The following is a 17,601-nucleotide window of genomic DNA, read 5'->3' as shown; positions in this document are numbered from 1 at the left end:
CTTATCTATAAAAATGGGATTATTCATACTGCCTTGCATATGTGAAAATTTGTTGGTATTAGTTATACAAAAGGGTGCACCAATGTAGTGCCTGGCACAGTGGAGAATAGGGACAGTATAGTGTGATCGTTATGCATGCAGATTCTGGAGCTAGACTACCTGGGTTAAAAATCCCAACTCTGGCATTTAATAGCTGTGTAACGGGCAAATTACTTCATCTCTCTCATCTCACTTAGCTTAGCTCATCTGTAAAATGGGGATAAAGACAGCAGCTGTTGTGAGGCTTAAATGAACACATGCTTAGAACAGTAGCTGAAATACTGATGAGCTCAATGAATGTAACTGTTAGCCAATTAGTACTAGTAAAGTAGTATGATAGTGCTCTTATCCTTATTTCCGTATCTCTGTCAAAGCTAAGCCTCAAATTGATCAGATTTCTTTCCTTTGTCCATTGTTCTCAGAGGTACTACTCTAAGAAGTTGACAAGAAAAATTTATTCAACAATCTTCAAAATAAGGTGGAGAAAAATTGTGAAGATTCATTGACAAATGCAACAAGTTTTTATTCAACGCCAATACTGAGCTTGGAACCGTGATACACACTGTTATCTCATTTGCTGTATGTGGTATCAAATAGAAAACCTTAGGAGATGGTCATCTACTTTGATGGTCTCATTAACATATTTAATCTGTAGTGATATTCCCTACAGGATACAGTTTTATGCCCATGTATCTTCCAAGTTGCTATAGGGCATCTATTTGACCCGAGAAACTGAATGCTGTTAAAATCCAGGCTGTTTAGAATCAAAGCAAAAAGGAAGCAAAATAAAATAAGGTACATAAGGAAAATAAGCTTATAAAAACTAACATGGTCTGGGGGTAAAATGCACATATATCCAGGAATAAAAATTCATATTCAAATCAGAACTGCAAAGACAGAATTAAAGTGGGATTCAATTCTGTGATTCCATTTGCAAATCTGCAAAATAAGGATCATCCCAGTTCCTGTGACTGATCAACAAATTTAATTATAGTAAATACAAAGTTCTTTTGTAATTGATAGTGACTTGCATTTAAAAACATACTTCACTCTCTCCCTTTCCCCTGTGCAAAAAGGAGAACATGAACAGTGAAGGACATTTAGAAACAAGACATAGTGTTTGCTACAATTTGGTTTAGACACAGCCATGCTTTCTTATAATGTTATTACAGTATCATTAAGTGCAACAAGTAAGCAGCTCAAGTGCTTTGTCTATATATAAATATCAACATCAAGAGAGAGTATATGGCAATTAAGAACCTGGTTCTGATAAGAATTCCTTAAAATTATCTTCCTTTTGATCACAATCGCCCTTTTGAATGTGAGTGCTGGTCTCAAAGATTTGCAGATAAGAGAAATAGCAAAGGGGCTTACCCCAAGATTAGTAACCAACTCTAAACTTATTATAGGTGAGGGAGAGTGCTTCATAATTCAATCTTCTATTTCTAGGTGATGTTAGAAAAGTACTTTAACATCAAGATCACCAACAAATACTCTGCCACTTTCTGATAATGAGCTATTTAAATTTACAGTAGCTGTATCTTATTTATCTTTGTATCTTCAATACCTAGCATCTAGTAGACACTCATTTTTTGAAGAAAAAACCCTTGCCTGTCCAAAGATAAATTTTGACAAAAATTGACTAGAATAAAATCTTTATTGGCTCCATTTGAAATTATATAAACTCCACTCCCTTACATACTTGACAGCTTAAGTTCCTTATGTTGTTCCATTTCTTTAAATATACCTTAAGTTGCTTATTTACACAATAAAAACAATGTCCAACATCAAAAAACATACTTCTCTACAACTATTGGAAGTAATCTCAGGAAAGCTCATTTAATTGAACTTGATGTTAGGTCTTTCTCAGATTATTCTGTGGCATCCCCTAATTTTGCACGATGCTTGAAATATCCTTAAATTGTCAATCAGTGTTTCTGGTCTTTACTTATTATGGTCCAAAGAGAGAAGATGGAAGTGGATTGAGATAAAAGAAATAGTTTCACATATGTTCATGTAGTGTATACATTCACAGACGTAAATATGAGACAGAAAGACCGTCTCTGCAACAAACTCTTTAAACTGGGCTATTAGCTCACCTCTCTGAGCCTTGATTTTCTCATTTCTAGGATGATGTTTTCATCCTAGAATCTTTCTGCTTCCCTTTTTGCTCCAACATCCTACAATTTGGTTCCAATTTAACAGATGCATAACCTGCAACACTCACTAATACATTTTGCTGGAAGTTGGTCAGTCCTTAGCAAATCAGAGGCCAAAGAATGTTCCACTTCTTATTCTACATCTGTTCTTGGGGCAGAAACTTATGGAGAGCTGGGCTCAAAGAAGTCCCATGTGAAATTCTCATTCTTGGCTGGAGCAATGCCTGTATGTAACTTAAATAGCGTCTAGGTTTAAATGCCATAGAGCATTTTTTACTGACAATGCACACTGGAATCACCTGACGAACTTTATTTTATTGGTGCCTGAGTCTTACCCCACAGAAACTGTATTAAATTAATCTAGGCACAGACTGGGCATCAGAATTTTTATAAGCACCCTGGGTAATTCCAACCAGAGAAAAAGGAGACAATTATTGGCATAGAGCAGTGATTCTCAAACTTTAGCTCAATCAGTCACCTGGAGGGATTATTAAGACACAGATTGTTGGGTGCCCTATTCAAATTTGATTCAGTAGGTCTGGGGTAAAGCCCAAGAATTTGCTTTTCTAGCAAGTTCTCAGGTAATGCTGATGCTTTTGTCCAGAGACCTCACTTTGAGAACCACTGGCAATGAGGAAATAACATTGATGGGTACATGTGAAGTCCTGAGTTTAAATCCTGATTCTATTATTACCACCTATGCAATCTTAGGAAAATAATTTTATTCTCTTTTCTTTAGTGTCTTTATAACAATACTTAGATCTCAGAGTTGTGAAGCATGAACAAATAGTGTTACCAATTAAGGTTTAGTACAGTACCTGGCACAGAATGCAGTAACGAATGTTAATTTCTCTTTTCCATTATGTGGCTAGATGGTGTGATTAAGTTAAATCAATAGCACAGATTAAAACTTGGCAAGAAAAGAGAATTGAAGCAAACAATGTCTTTTTAGAATTAAATGTATAATACACAATGATAAACGTAGAGAAGTGTTTTAAGAATATGGTCTTAAAAATACTTTCATTTAAAAAATTTTGAACATAGTAATTCAGGTGGTAGGAATATTAGATACAACCTATAAAGTGACAGCAACATTAGATTGAATTTATAAAGAGCATGAATTTTTAAATGATCTATAATGGACTCTGATACCTTATCAAAGTCTTCTACAGAAACAGAAATAATTGAATAGCGTATCTGCCTAAAACTTTGGTATATGGATCTTTAAATGCTATTTAATTACAAAGAAAACCTAAATTATTAAAGTGCATCAGAATTCCTATTATCAACCAAAGCAAAGCTCCCACCAACGATGGGATAGGTGTTCTTTTAGTGTACACATACCTACAAATAAACTCGCTTTCCTTCCTGTTTGCTGTTTTGTTTCACTTTGTATGTCTCGGGTCCTCTCAGGTATTAATGTCCAGCCCAGCCCTGAGATGAATCCTGGGAGGAAGCAGGCCCACTGCAGAAGCTGTCACACATTCCTCCAGATACAGGGAAGGCATCAGAGGTTGTGTCTTCAAAGTGGGGTGGGTTGAAGTGAGAACTGGAATACTTGTCAGTGTTTCTCTGTGAAACCTACAAGTGCAATTGTCTAAGTGAGTCTCAAAGGTGCGGCCTAAATCACATCGGGATTGTTCAAAGCAAATTTCTCCCTATATGAATAGTTAACCCAGAGGCAAGATCTTACTGGGGTTTTTATTTTTAAAAGGCTTCCCTTTACACTCTGGCCTCATGTCATTATGTAACATCTTTCTTTTTCTGAATTCCTAAAAGTGATGGTTGTCTGCACATCTTTGTTACTGCATCGTGTTCTCAATAGTATCATTTATTTTTGTTTTCAGCTTTTACCTAACCTGATCATATACTTTTAACTTATTTATGAATTCTCCTAACTACACTGTGAGCTCAAGAGTCCTTAACTTGTCCCCTTCTTCCATGGAACTTTCTCAATTGTCTCAATTCTCAGTAACTGTTTGTGTTCCCTTTTGCTGTCTGCAATATAAATTCGACACCAACTTACATTGCCCTGCCTATATAGCTAATTCCATTTTTATACATATAGGTGTTCTCTTCCCAACTGGAACTCCCCCCAAAAAAACCCTTTGGGGTGAAGGCTATACGTGTTTCACTTCTTTGTAAAAGTATCTTAACAAAGCTGATGTCCAATCAACATTTGTAAAATACTAGATCATCCATGCTAAAAATCAGACACAACTGGTTGCCTGAGGGAAAATGCTCGCACTCTTGCTGTCAAGATTATATAAGGCCTACAGTCTAATCAGTATCTTTGTAGGATGGAAATGATTTTTTTTTTTTAATGATTTTCTTAAAGCCAGAAAATTAGCCTTGGTTTAGTCCTCTTTAGTGCTTTAAAATCAACCTTCAATACCACATGAACATGATGGTTCTTACCTCATTAATAACCTTAGTATTCCCTAGCATCTATTCACTTATATCCTTTTCTCAAGGTTTCCCTAAGAAACATCCACCAGACTTCCTTACCCCCTGAAAAAACGAAACTCTTTTTTTCCCCATCCCTGCAAAATGGTTTATTCACTAAAAGCCATAACCAGTGTGTAGAGGCTTTCTAAAAGACTAGCAATCCAAACTCTCTAAACTTAACTGAATCAAAAACAAAGCTGTTTCCTGCCCATTGTGACAGGAAGCAGTTCCTTCTCGTAAATTTTGCCTGTTACTAGAAACCAAAAAGACTGGTGGATAGTCTGAAAGGGCTCAGGTGCCACCTTGGAGGCACTATCCTTTTTCTTTTGAGTTTTTCTTCCACTGGGTTGGTTTGGCCCCATCACTACAGCTCTGACCACAATCATTCCAGCTGATCCTTTAACAGGACTATGAGGTATCAAAAAAGTCACTAAGGTAGACCAGACAGTGGTAAAATTTATCTTAAAATCTGTTTTCGAACAGATTGACTTGCACAAAGCAGGATTATGGCATTTTTACCTCAATTTCACCTTAGTTATTTTGAAAAGAAATAAGATTTCTAAGATTTTCAATTAGTTGCTTCAGTTTTTTCCTTTTCTTTTTTAAAAAAAATTATTTAGATTGGGTGTCCCATAAGACTCACTCTCTCACTTCCACTGTATATGAAATTCTTCAATTAAGATCATTGCTTACGTCGGAAACCTAGAAACCAGAGTAGCTTCCTACCTCTTTAATTCTCCATATGGCATTACTATTATACTATCATATATGCATATAAACGTACATATGTGTGTGTGTGTGTTTTAAAATATGAAAATGCTCTCTTCATTATCTTTTGTTTGATATAGGCACCCAAGTATGTAGTCAGAAAGTAAATAAAGGCCACGAAAACTTCCCAAGGAAGATCATTAAAAAGAAAAATCCTCTCTTCCTCTTATATTACACAGCTGGCCTTTGAGGTATGCCAGCTAAGAAAATAGTTATCACCCAAGGTGATGGGAAGACTGGACCTTTCCCTCTTTGGGTTGTAGCTGAATTTCTATTGGCGGTCATAGTAAAATATGTAACTCGTCATTTGTGCTGAATCTTTTCTTCAGCTTTCCTTCAAACAATGCCTTTACTCTCCCATAAGAATACGAAGACTTGGAGACTTTGAAGAGCAAGGTTCTGGCTGGGAAGCAGTCTCTTTAAATCATGTGTTACCTATGCAGAGAGGGGGAAAGATATGGGAAATGGCAGGGGAGGAAAGTGAGAGAAAGGAAGAAATGTATCTCCACTGGGCGCACTAGAGGAAAAGCAAGCTTTTCAAAATTTTTGCCGGTATCTCATGAAGACCCAAGCTGCTACCATGGTGAGGGCAAAAACTGGCACCAGGACCATAGCTATGGGAATACCACTTGGCTCTCCTTCACCTCGATGTCCGATAGGCCCATTCTGCACCTGTAACTGGAAAGGAAAGAAAAATGTGAACTCTAGTGATCAATGTGTGTTTAAAACTGAAATGTCTGGTTGACACATTATCTGGGTGTACAGTCTCTAGATTACCCAAAGCTGCAAACACAAGAACTATCTAGCAGTAGGTGTCTTCACTGTTTGTCCTCAATTGACAACATCAGTGTCATCGATTCTTTAGAAATAAAATAAGTTTGATGCGGAGGCATTTAACCTTGATGTGCTACTGATCTAAAAAGAGACCCCTGAGAGCAAGTCAGATAACCTCCTTCTGTTTTTGTACTGCCTCCACCAAGCTCTATGTGTATCATATCAGGAATATGAAGACATGTGATAAAGCTTATTGATCCTATAGGAAACCTGGAAGTTATTAGGCAGAGTTGGGGACATCCATCTTCCTAAAAATGTTGACTTAGAAAGATCATCAGTCATTGGAGTGCAATAAAAGCAGGTGTGGACAATGTTATTTAAATTATCTGTTATCTAAGCATAAACTGCACCCAGGTAATGCCATTATTTAGAAATACTTTCCATATCTCAAAAGGCACACACTCCCTCCTAAGATGGGGTCATGTCCTTCATCTCTTATTTTGTAGTACTAGACACAGCTAAAGGTGAAACCTGTATGGAACAGGTAAATAAGCATAAAGAAATCACATCCAAGCATCAATTTAAGAGGGAATAACTTTAAAGGCACATTGAACCTGTTTTGCAAACACGTTCCAAAATCCTTCCTATGGGAAGAATTACGTCTACCCAGGAATCTTTTCCCATCATCCAAATTATAAAACACTGGGAACTAAGAAGTGGATATAGGGATAGGTGCTGCCTTGACTGAATTCTGAATTCCATTTCTGTTTTCCTGGAGCTCACCTTTGAGCATTAGAGCTTTGGTCAGGAGAGTCACCAAGTTGATAAGTAAAGGGTTCATGGCAGTGATAGGGAAAAACACATAGTGAGTGGGTATGAGAAAACCCACCTTTGTACTTAGAGTTTTATAAGTAAGAATGTTGAACGGCAACATGTTTCCGTCCATACTGAAAAAAAAAAAAGATTCTGGTTGTAACTTTTCCCCATTTATTTTAATTTGGTTGTCAAGCTTTATTTTGAAGGCACATTACCTTGAAGCTAGGACCTGGTTTGCAAAAATACAGTTATGAATTCCCTTTGATGATAAGTATAAGTCCCAGAAGACCCCTGCCTATGCCAGTCAAACACTTCAAAAGAGAGTGAAAGAAAAAAAACCCAAACAGATCACTGAAGATTATACCACAGGGTTTATTCACAGAACAGTACAAAAACCTGATGCCAGGTTTCTGGCTGCGGATGACACTTACCCTGTGCTGCACTCTCAGGGACACGGCATAGCCTGCATTACGAAAGAGGTCTACAGCATCCTGGTGTAGCAGATTCTTTAGGTCTTGGCCATTTACCTGTCAAAAACAGCAAGGAAAAGTAGTAAGAGGCAGAATACAAACTCTCTTAAGTCAAAGATTTACTCTCATGTGACCAAACATTTAAAAAACAAACTCCTACAGAGTAAATCCCAAGGGTTAGGAGAATGGGTAAAGTTACTCAGAACTCAGTATAACTTTTCATTTTCAAAGCTATGTTCTCCTAGAACTTAGGTTCCATGGGCCATTTGAAGAGCATCTAAGAAAAACAAAAAAGTGGTTGCTCTTTCATCTTAGCTCCTATAGCCCATCTTGACACTTGGGAGTCTGTTCTTGTATTTATATGTCTTCCATGAGCATCGGCCTGGCTCCTGATGGATAACATGGTCTAAGTTTATTCCTAATTCATGGTATTGCCAGCTACAACTCTAGAAATATAACTATGAAACTCTCCCACTGTTTATTTTGATGTGGTACAAATCTATTATCCCATTCTATCATTGTTGTTCTATTATGAACAATTGCCCTTGATTCCATGGATTCTCCTATCCTCCTTGAGTTTACTAAAAACCATATTCCTGTGATAATACAAACTCCTAAAAAAATGTTTCAGTGTAGGTCAGTCCTACTATTTAGAGGTGAGAGATGTGAAGGACTATTGGTATTAACACTTTTTTAGTGCCAGGGCTGACACTGGCCACAAGTGATATCTATCCTATACGGCACTCAGTGACAGAGCATAGCCCACTTTATGCCAGATCTACATATCTTTTATACGTGTCAATGTCATCAGCAACGACAGCGGCAAGAACATCTATTTATTTGGTAGGTCTGTGCTATATGTTTTACATTAGGAACTATCTAATTTAATTCTCACAATAATCCTATGAGGTAGACATTATCATCTTGTTTTCACAGATGAAGAAACTGAAGCTTAGCAAGTTTAGGTAATTTACCAAAAGGCATAATAAATGTAGGAGCTAGGGTTAGGGTTTTTAAATACCAGAAGGAAGATCAAAGTGGCCTGCGTTTTACTGTTCCTTCTGCACTATTCCTCCACCATGGCTCATTATTCCCTGCTCAGCTGAAACTCGAGCTGTTGACTTATTCAACCCTCTCACCTTCCTTGCCACAGTCTTCCTTCTCCTAGAGGTTCATAATAGCCCCTCCACTCTATCTCCTGCCAGTATCCTTGGTGAATTAATCTAACAACACTGTGGCCTTGTAGACTGTCTACCTTCCCAAATTAATAGTTTCTAGCTCTATTCTGTTAGTCACCAACTACCATAAGCCTTGGATTTCAATATTAGGCTTGGTTCAACTTCAATATCTCAGACTCTTAAAAACTGACCATAATTTCTACTCCCCTCACACTTCTTATTCCTCTCCTGAGGAGCCTCTTTATCCTCATCAATGCCTTTAACCTTTTCAGATTTTACTTGCATCCTTACCTATCTAGGAGTTCCTGTTGTTATTTCAACAAAGCACTTGGTAAAATATAAAAATTCCTTGTCCCCATGATCTTCTGCCATCTTTCCAGTACTGGGCAACACACTGCATTTACCTTCTTTGTTATCGAGTTTAATAATCCTAGAGAAAAACAGACAGTCACACACTCCACTACAGATCTATGCTAGATGACTTCTGCTATACTCTTACAACCCTTCCATCATCTGGTGAACTCTCTTATAAATACCCAGTGGTAGCTGTTCCACACCTTTTCTACCATCAAACTCCAATTCCAATTCCATCTCTCTCTAGGCAGATTCCTTTGCCTTTTCTTTCTTTTTTTTTTTTTTTGATTTTTAGGTGAGGCAACCCTTGGTTGACCTCACAGATTGCAAGGACCTTGTCAGCTTACAATCCCTTATTTTTCATTTTTTACGCTACAGCACCTGGTCTTCCTAGGTGGTCTCCCATCCAAGTACTAACCAGGCCCGATCCTGCTTAGCTTCCAAGATCAGACAGCATTGGGCTTGTTCAGGGTGGCATGGCTGTAGACTGCCTTATCTTTCTTGAGAATATTGAGAACTTCTTACAAACACTTTCTCAATTTTCTTTCCTTCCCCCTAAAAGTATGATATCTTCTCACTGCTACTTCCTCTTTGTGTCTGAATTATTTCCTTTATGAGGCTAAACCATCTACTAGTGCTCTAGATCATATTCCTTCTAGCCTCCACACAGAACTTAGTCACTTACTCCTCTCGATTCCTTAATTATTATCACCCTCTGCTCCTTCTCAACTAAATTTATCCTCATCTATAAAGAAAATACAAATATTTCTTGGAATCCACTATCACCTTCTTCTCATCTTCTCTCCTCTTTCATTGCAAAACTTGTTTAAAAAACTGTTTGTATGCACTGCCTCCACTTCCTCAGCATCCCCTCACTCCATTCTCTTGTAATCTCATAATATATGAAATGAGAGAGAAGAACATGCTGTCCCGCAGGACAGCAGTGAATTCCAATCGCCAGATCCTATAGCCCTTTTTCAGTCTTCAGACCACCTCCTCCCTTCTGCAGTTCTCTCCTGTCTTAGCTTATGAATACTGAGCCCTCTTAGGTCTTGAACTATTCCTTTCCCGATTCTTTTTTACTTCTTTCTTAAGGTAAGTAAATATTCCTTAATGGCAGTTGTCCTTTGTCCTCTTTAGTTTTTCTCCCATGTGATCTTTCACAATTTCAACCGTAGTCTGCAAAACAACCCTCAAATTTTTATCCTTACTTCTGGATTTGCCAATTTCCTCCTGGTTGCCTGTACTTGAATATTCTGCTATATCCTAATTCAACATATCCAAAGTCTCTTTATTATTTCCCACAAAACCAGACTATCCCAACTTCCTTCTTAGTCCTCAGACTAAAATTTCGATATTTTAAAACTGTCTCCACTCTGTCAATCTTCACACACAATATACTGCCAAATCCTGTAGTCTAATAACAATGACTTTCCTCATATGCTATTTAATTTTTATTACCTCTCTCTTTAGGCTGTGGATATTTTTAGCTGAACTTCTGTAATCACCTCTCTGACTTACTTTCCTTTAAGTCCTCCTCCATTCGAACCTATTCAAACACTATATCTCCAGACCAATCTTCCCCAAGTACAATTCTGTTTATGTCACTTTATGACTCAAAACAAAAATAGGAACAGGAGAAGAAAGAGTGCATGCCTAATTTCTCATTCTGGTACACGAAGTCCTAAAGGAAATAGCTTGAAATTATCTTCTCAGTTTAGTCTCTCACTACTCCCTTTCATATATCTTCTGCTCTAGCTAAATCATATAACTCATAATCCTGGGATATAAAACATATATTCTTACTTTCATACCTGTGCTTAAGTGATATCCAGCATCTGAATACCTTTCCCTTTTAAAAAATTCTATTTATCTTTCAAGATTGATCTTAAATTGGTTCAGTCCTGCTACCCACAGTGTAGGAATGAATACAGGGTTTTCTAGTTAATGGGCTTTGATTTCGTGCTATCAAGCCATATTCTGCTTATGTCTTTCTTTTCTTTTTTGGTAGATGTGTCACAGAGAAAGAACTTTAGGATTTCTCAATTGCGTCATTCTCAGTGACTCAATTTTCTAGTTAATTCCTGGGGGAGAGAATAGGTGTGAGACCACTGATTGTAGTGACAATATTCAACTAATCTAACCCATGGGAAAACTGTATTTCTCATTGTAAAAAAAAAAAGAAAAAAAAAAAAGAGGTATTTCTTTTCCTACAGAGACAAAAAAGGTAATGATGCATTCATGTCAATGAATGCCAAAGATGTCATAGCTCAATATCGGAGCCAGGTTTCATAGTAATATGAATGCAAATGGGAGAACTGAGTCACTAATACGACACTCAATGGCAGGAATACTGAGTTCAAAATCATCTTTGCCATAGTAGTGAGTAATAATTGCCAGCAACCACTGCATATTTATTATCATCTCTGGAGTTGTCTATTCATTTTACATGTATTAACTTATTTAGTCTTCACAATGGTCCTCCTATAAGTTAGGAGCCCCATTTTATAGGTGATAAAACTAGAGAGGCTATGCAACTTGTACGTGGGCATACAGAATGGAAGAAACAAAGCCAGGATTCAAACTCAAGCTGCTCAGCCCAAAACCTTCATTTCAAAACACTGAACTATAGAAATTTACATTGTAAGCAAAGATTTTATTTTTGTAACATATTACTATCTATCATTAATGCTGTAAATTGAATTTTTATTGTTTTTGCAGTTTTATTTGTATCTATTAAATACATTAAAATTTTGAGTTGTAAAAATTATAAGGTGTTTATATACTAATATTTTTATTCATTTGTATATATTGAAGTAGCATTAAAAATTAAAAAGCAATTTAGTTAATTGTCACTTCACTGAGAAGGCCTTTCTAGATAACTCTATTAGATGTGATTAATTTGTCTTTAAATCTCCATACTATATAGCCATCTTAAAGCTTGAACTGAACTCCACCTTATATAATATCACTTTATATTCTACTGTAAATAACTTGGAGAGATTGTATCTCAACTCATCATTATAACACCTATAATACCTGAATAGTGCTTCAACAACACTCGAGTATAATAAATGTCACATGATCTCCCGTAAGAGTATACCCCGCAAGCCATAACTACACAAAGCCTGACTGACATAGTCTCAATATTACACAAAGCTGAAAGGCCTGTAGTCTATTAGCAGCTTTATCCACCAATGACCCAGTGTGTAATCTTGGTCATCACCTGAGCTTCCTTCTGCTAAGGAAAGAAAGATATTTGGTGACATCAGGCAAAAGAAGGTGCTATACAGGGCATAGGCAAATTATGCCAATTATGCCTTCTGATCCTCCTAGTTAAGCCTAAAGGTATTCTAACATAAGAGGACTGTTACCCTAATTGCTTTTTTAAAAAAATAAAACTCCCAAACAAGGGGCCTTTTAAAAATGCAAATGGAATTTCATTTTTAAAGAACCATTTCTCACTCTTTTTTGATGTAAACCAGCCCCATAAAACAAATCATGATTCTTTCTTTCTTGACAATGTCATCTCGCTCCAGAGCCAAATTTGCTTTCCAACATCCACCTCTTCTTAGCATTTTCACACATTCCAGGTCATATTGACTAACTATCACGTTCTGTAGGCTTTACCCCTAAATACATGTAGAATCCATTCTCTTTATCACCATCTTTCTTAATAGAGACCAGAGGGTCTCAAAGTGTGGTCTCAGACTTAGCGGCATTAGCACTAACCTGGAAACTTGTTAAAAGTGAAAATTATTAGGCCCCATCCTACCAATCTATGCTTTCACAAGCCCTCCAGGGGATTCTGAAGTTTGAGTTAGCTCAACCTAAACTGCCTGAAATGGCCTTCTAACTGGTCTCCACACCCAGCCTACTTAATCTATTTAATACATATTCTATGCATCCACAAATTTCATCTGTGATTTTCCATTTACTGGAGTTGTGATTTTTCAAATATGGGTCTATTGACCCATTACAGAAGATAGTGAAGTCAATTCAGTGGGTCAAGACCAGTATTTAATTTTTAGAAAGTGAACTCAGAAGAAAACACAACATATCAGAGAGTATCACATGTAGAAGAATTATTATTTTGTTAAACTCTGCTTCGAGTGTGTGTAAACATCTACTTCCTTTTACAGGTCATAATTTAAAAGGTCTGAAAGACAGTAGCCTTCAGTAGTGCTTCTCAAACTTTATTCACACTTACTCAGATCTGGTTATAATGCAAGCTGAGGAAGGTTCCTGAGACTGCATTTCTAACAAGTTCCCGGGTGATGGCCAGATGGTCCTTGGACCTCACTTTTAGGATTAAAAACTACTGAGAAATCTTAGAACACTACTAAACTTGCTACTTCAGCTTCCTTAATGTATGGCACAGTAAGTTCTATTGAACTTAAGCTACGGCAGATTTGTGATATGCTAGAAAATTTTGCTGACTAAAATGTTCAGAGACCTGGGCTGGTAATGTTCTAGTTAACTGAAGGGGAAACTCATAATTTTTTTTGCCTTAACTATGGCTGTTAGCAGTCTTTAGAAATTAGTTTTCTATTTCTTGCCTTAGGTAATGAGTAAACTGAGTTAAAATTTGTTTTCTTTAATGATTAGTAATTTTGAATTGCCTCAGGATAATCTAACATTATCTCAAGATAATGTTAAGAGTTACAGCAGCTCTAAATATAGGATAATATAAATGTAGATGTATAAGATGTGAAGAATGGGCTCAATTTAAGAAGCAATAACCTCAGATTTCACTCCGGATATTTTAATTTTTTACCAAGATCCTGAAATGAACTGCAGTTTTGGGGAAGAGGGTCTCTTTCATTTAACAAAGTTGAAAGAAGAAAAAAAAATTATCCAGTTCCAATTAATCATCAGGCCCAACCAAAAAAGTCAGTTATGCTATAATTCATTCACAGAGCAACTAACTTACTAGATGCTCACTCTTCATAAAAATGTATAGTTCACTGAGGATTGACTATTCTTGACTATCCACCTCCCTTCATTTAGGCAGACACATGGGGAAAGTAAGAAACCTAGACAGCTTACTTTTTTTTTCCCCACAAAAATAAAATTTCCCCAGGTTCCCTGATAATCTATACAATATTATACCATCCTCACCATCAAACACAATGAACTCTGAGTGAGAAATCCTCAGCTCTCATCTCAATTTCAGGTCTGTTCTGCTATATGTAACATCTGTGTTTGTTTCATGGTTATCAGATGTAACAGGGCCTTAAATATCATTTACAGTCATTAAGGAAATTTCTTTCTTTTTTTTTAGTTTAAACCACCCAGTGTTCACAGAAATTTAAATTTCACGTTGGATGTGAAAGGGAAAACTACATAATAAATCATACAGTTATTTAATTTTAGAACTTGAAATTAAGACAAAACATGGGCATTTAGGGAGAAATAAAAAGATTAGTCAATAATAACGCCCAAGAAATCTAGATCACTTAATGCTACTTCTATTAGTTATCTAAATGGATATGTGCTAAGGAAGGGATATAGTTTGATTATCTAACAAAAGTTAAAAGATATATTTACATATCTTTTAAATATATGGGGCATATTTTATAACATGGAAAAATAACCTGTGTGAGAATAGGAAAGCTCATAAAGAATCAATGGAAATATAAGCTAATAAATAATTTAGCATCACTTTAGAGAGACTCCAAAGCCAATAATAAGTGAATACTCAAGTATATCAAAGGGATAAAGTGAGTTAAACATGGATGCAATCATTTAATGGTTAATGTCTAACAAGTTCACTTAAGAATAAAGAGGGAACAGGATGATGAGACAAGAGAGGCATTATTTCTTAAGGATCTAAGAAGAATAATTTTGGAGCAAACTCTTGGAAAGGAAACTGGAGTCAAAGAATATAGACCTGGATAGAATAGAGAGAATATGCTGGCCTTTTCCTTATACATGCTTCATCTTATTCTCTTTCTGTCTTCTTTATTTCTCTCCATATCTGACTTGCATTTTTCCCTCTTCTTTCACATGTCTTTACCTTAATTGGCCAGAACATAAACTTAAATCATTTTTTATGTTATATATATATTTGTAATAGTAAATATCTTGTATAGACCTTTGTAATACTTCTTGTATTTTGATAAAGTGAAATTCTCTTTGCTATAAATTTTAAAGTCAAGTGAGATGAGCTTTTTAGACATCTACTTTTCTCCTCATTGGCATTTATCTCCTACCCTTTTTAAAAACTTGAGTGGTCTTCCAATTATTTTTTTCTCTATGAGACAATAACCCACATAAGAAAGGCTTCTCGTCTCAGCTAATATCTAATAAATTCTCTCACATTGAGGTTTGTCTTTTTTCTCTCTAATTCTACCCTTTATAGAAAGATTAATTTCAGTTTTTATATAAAACCATACATAAAATCTACTAATTCACCATGTAACTTTCTCTTTAGGATAACTAATACTAGCTCCTCATTTACCTTTTTGGAGGTTGTATAGAATACTGTATAAGCGTACAGGTTCCAAATTCAGACAGACCAAAGTTTTAGTCCTCTGCCACTTACTACTTGTGTGACCTTGGGCAAGCTGCCCGATCTTACCAAGACTCAGCTTCCTTAGCTGCAAAACAGGCATAATAATTGTACCCACCTCATAGGGTTACTACAATATTAAATCAGTTTAAAGTTCTCCGCATATTGCTTAGCATATAGTGCTCAAAAACTTCTAACCATTCTCATTTTTCAATAACCTACCTTTAACCAAAGCTTTTTGAATAATACTGCTATTTTTAACCCTGATACTTTTTAAGTCTCTCTTGTGTCAAAATATTAGAATGCATAGTTCCTAAATACATGCTATATCTTACTTTAACAAACTACTCTCAAGTTTTCCTTAACGTACCACTCAATTTGACTTCATGTTTTTAGAATGTCCTTCTCCTGGGAGCTATAGGAAATAATCTGCTTCTTAACTTCTCAATGTCCTTTCAGATAAAAGGTAGATTATCATTGTCTCTATCTCAATGGATTAATAAATACGGTCTAGAAGCTTATTGTACTGAGAGCAGCAAAAGGGTCAGTGAGAAGGACTAAAATGTGATATTACCATCCATGATACTCTATATTCTGGATCGGCCAACCTTGCTGGGTTTGCCTTAATTTGTAATTTGTTAAATATACACTGAGTACTGTGCTAGAATGTAAAAGGTTAAAAAAAGATCTGGTCCCTGCCCTTGAGGGACTTCCAGATAATAATAAAATTAATGGTTACCGTGTAATAAGGGTATTACTACATACATTAGCAGAGTAAAATGGGAGCACAGTGGACAGACATCCAAATCAGATTACATTTTAATTTTTTACCTTAATAATGGGTGAAAAGGGGCTCTGAGTCTAAAAAGACCTTCCTTTTTTGCTGCTTATGGCATAAAGGAATACATATTAGTATTTTAATCAACAAAAGACAAGTGATAAGTATAATGAAAGAATGACAAAAATTGTGGGTTTTAAATGCCTCCCCCATCTGCAAGTCCCTTACCTCTCACTGTTTCACAGTTTTCGAACTTGGGTAAGTAACTTCACATTCTGGACTTAATTTGCTTTGTCTATCAAGTGAGGTAATATCCTCCATACATTATGGTAGGGCTGGAAAAGATGACTGATCAAGGTCCCTCCCATTGAACTCTATAATTTGGATAGTTCCAGATCCAAAAAGGCAGGCAGGAATCTTCCCAAGGAAAGGACTAGAAGTAGGAACTAGGGTCTAGGGAGCAAGGGACAGTGAAGGAGGCCGAAGCCAGTTCTCACCGAAAGGATCTTATCACCCTCCTGGAGCCGCCCATCCAGGGCCGCAGCCCCATTCTCTTTGATGCGGCTGACGTAGATGCCACTGTCATTGGAGATATACTGCTGATCTGTCCCACCGACGATGTTGAAGCCCAGCCCTGAGAAAATCATGGAGGAGTTGTGAAGGAGATAGGGATGAAGAAAAAGAAAGGGATTAAAGAAGAAGAAGAAAAAGAAAGGAGAAAGGCCTGGTGGAGAGGGGAGGCTGGTGAGTCAGTGAATAGTACCATCATAGAGGTCCAGAGTACCTAGAGTTGCCCATTCAGACCAGGTAGAACTAAAAATACAAACATGGCAATCAATATGGTTTGTTGAATATAAAAAGAAAGATCTATACTAACTCAGAGAAAGAATAATGGTGATTCTAAGACGAGCGTCTGCTCACACTTAATTCTGATTCTGTTTGTGGGATTCAGAGGACCCAGTTCTTGACCTTCCTGCCAATAATGTAATAGGGTTAGCTGTGTTCATGAGAAAAAACCATGCTTTCAACTAATTAGCAAATGAACTACTCCTAATCAAACTTTCTCCTCCATACTTCTCTTCCTCCAACCTTTCGGAGAATTTGTGTATGATGGTGTTTCGGAAGAAACAGTCTTGGAAGTTTCATTTATTCTTTTTTCTATTTTGAGTTGAGGGGGTAGTCTTATAGGTGCTGGCAGGAATCTTGGGAAACAGAAAAGTATGATGCTTCATAATAGGACTAAATCATCAAATTCACTCCTCTTTCCTTTTCTACCTCAAGTGCAAACCACATTCTTGGGTAT

The 17,601-nt window shown here is 36.5% G+C and overlaps 1 protein-coding gene and 1 pseudogene across 1 annotated transcript; both read right to left on the bottom strand.

Moving 5' to 3' along the window:
* Positions 1-537: 537 nt before the first annotated feature.
* Positions 538-17,063, bottom strand: SYNJ2BP (synaptojanin 2 binding protein). The gene is made up of 3 exons (XM_011386298.2): positions 16,796-17,063; positions 7,436-7,531; positions 538-6,092 (listed from the first exon to the last, which is right to left on the bottom strand). The coding sequence occupies exons 1-3, from the start codon at positions 16,943-16,945 to the stop codon at positions 5,952-5,954; spliced, it is 387 nt and encodes a 128-aa protein (XP_011384600.1). The 5' UTR covers positions 16,946-17,063; the 3' UTR covers positions 538-5,951.
* Positions 9,376-9,494, bottom strand: LOC111734383 (annotated as a pseudogene).
* Positions 17,064-17,601: the final 538 nt, after the last annotated feature.

This window comes from Pteropus vampyrus, unplaced genomic scaffold (assembly GCF_000151845.1).
Source record: "Pteropus vampyrus isolate Shadow unplaced genomic scaffold, Pvam_2.0 Scaffold1052, whole genome shotgun sequence".
NCBI classification, from domain to species: domain Eukaryota; kingdom Metazoa; phylum Chordata; class Mammalia; order Chiroptera; family Pteropodidae; genus Pteropus; species Pteropus vampyrus.
This window is presented reverse-complemented; position numbering and strand designations above follow the sequence as displayed.

Coding starts and splice junctions, on each gene's coding strand:
- SYNJ2BP (XM_011386298.2), bottom strand. CDS start 16,945: ATGATTTTCTCAGGGCTGGGCTTCAACATCGTCGGTGGGACAGATCAG. Junction 7,532..16,795: donor AGGGTGATAAGATCCTTTCG/GTGAGAACTGGC, acceptor TGTTTTTGACAG/GTAAATGGCCAAGACCTAAA. Junction 6,093..7,435: donor CCCTGAGAGTGCAGCACAGG/GTAAGTGTCATC, acceptor TTTCCTTTCCAG/TTACAGGTGCAGAATGGGCC.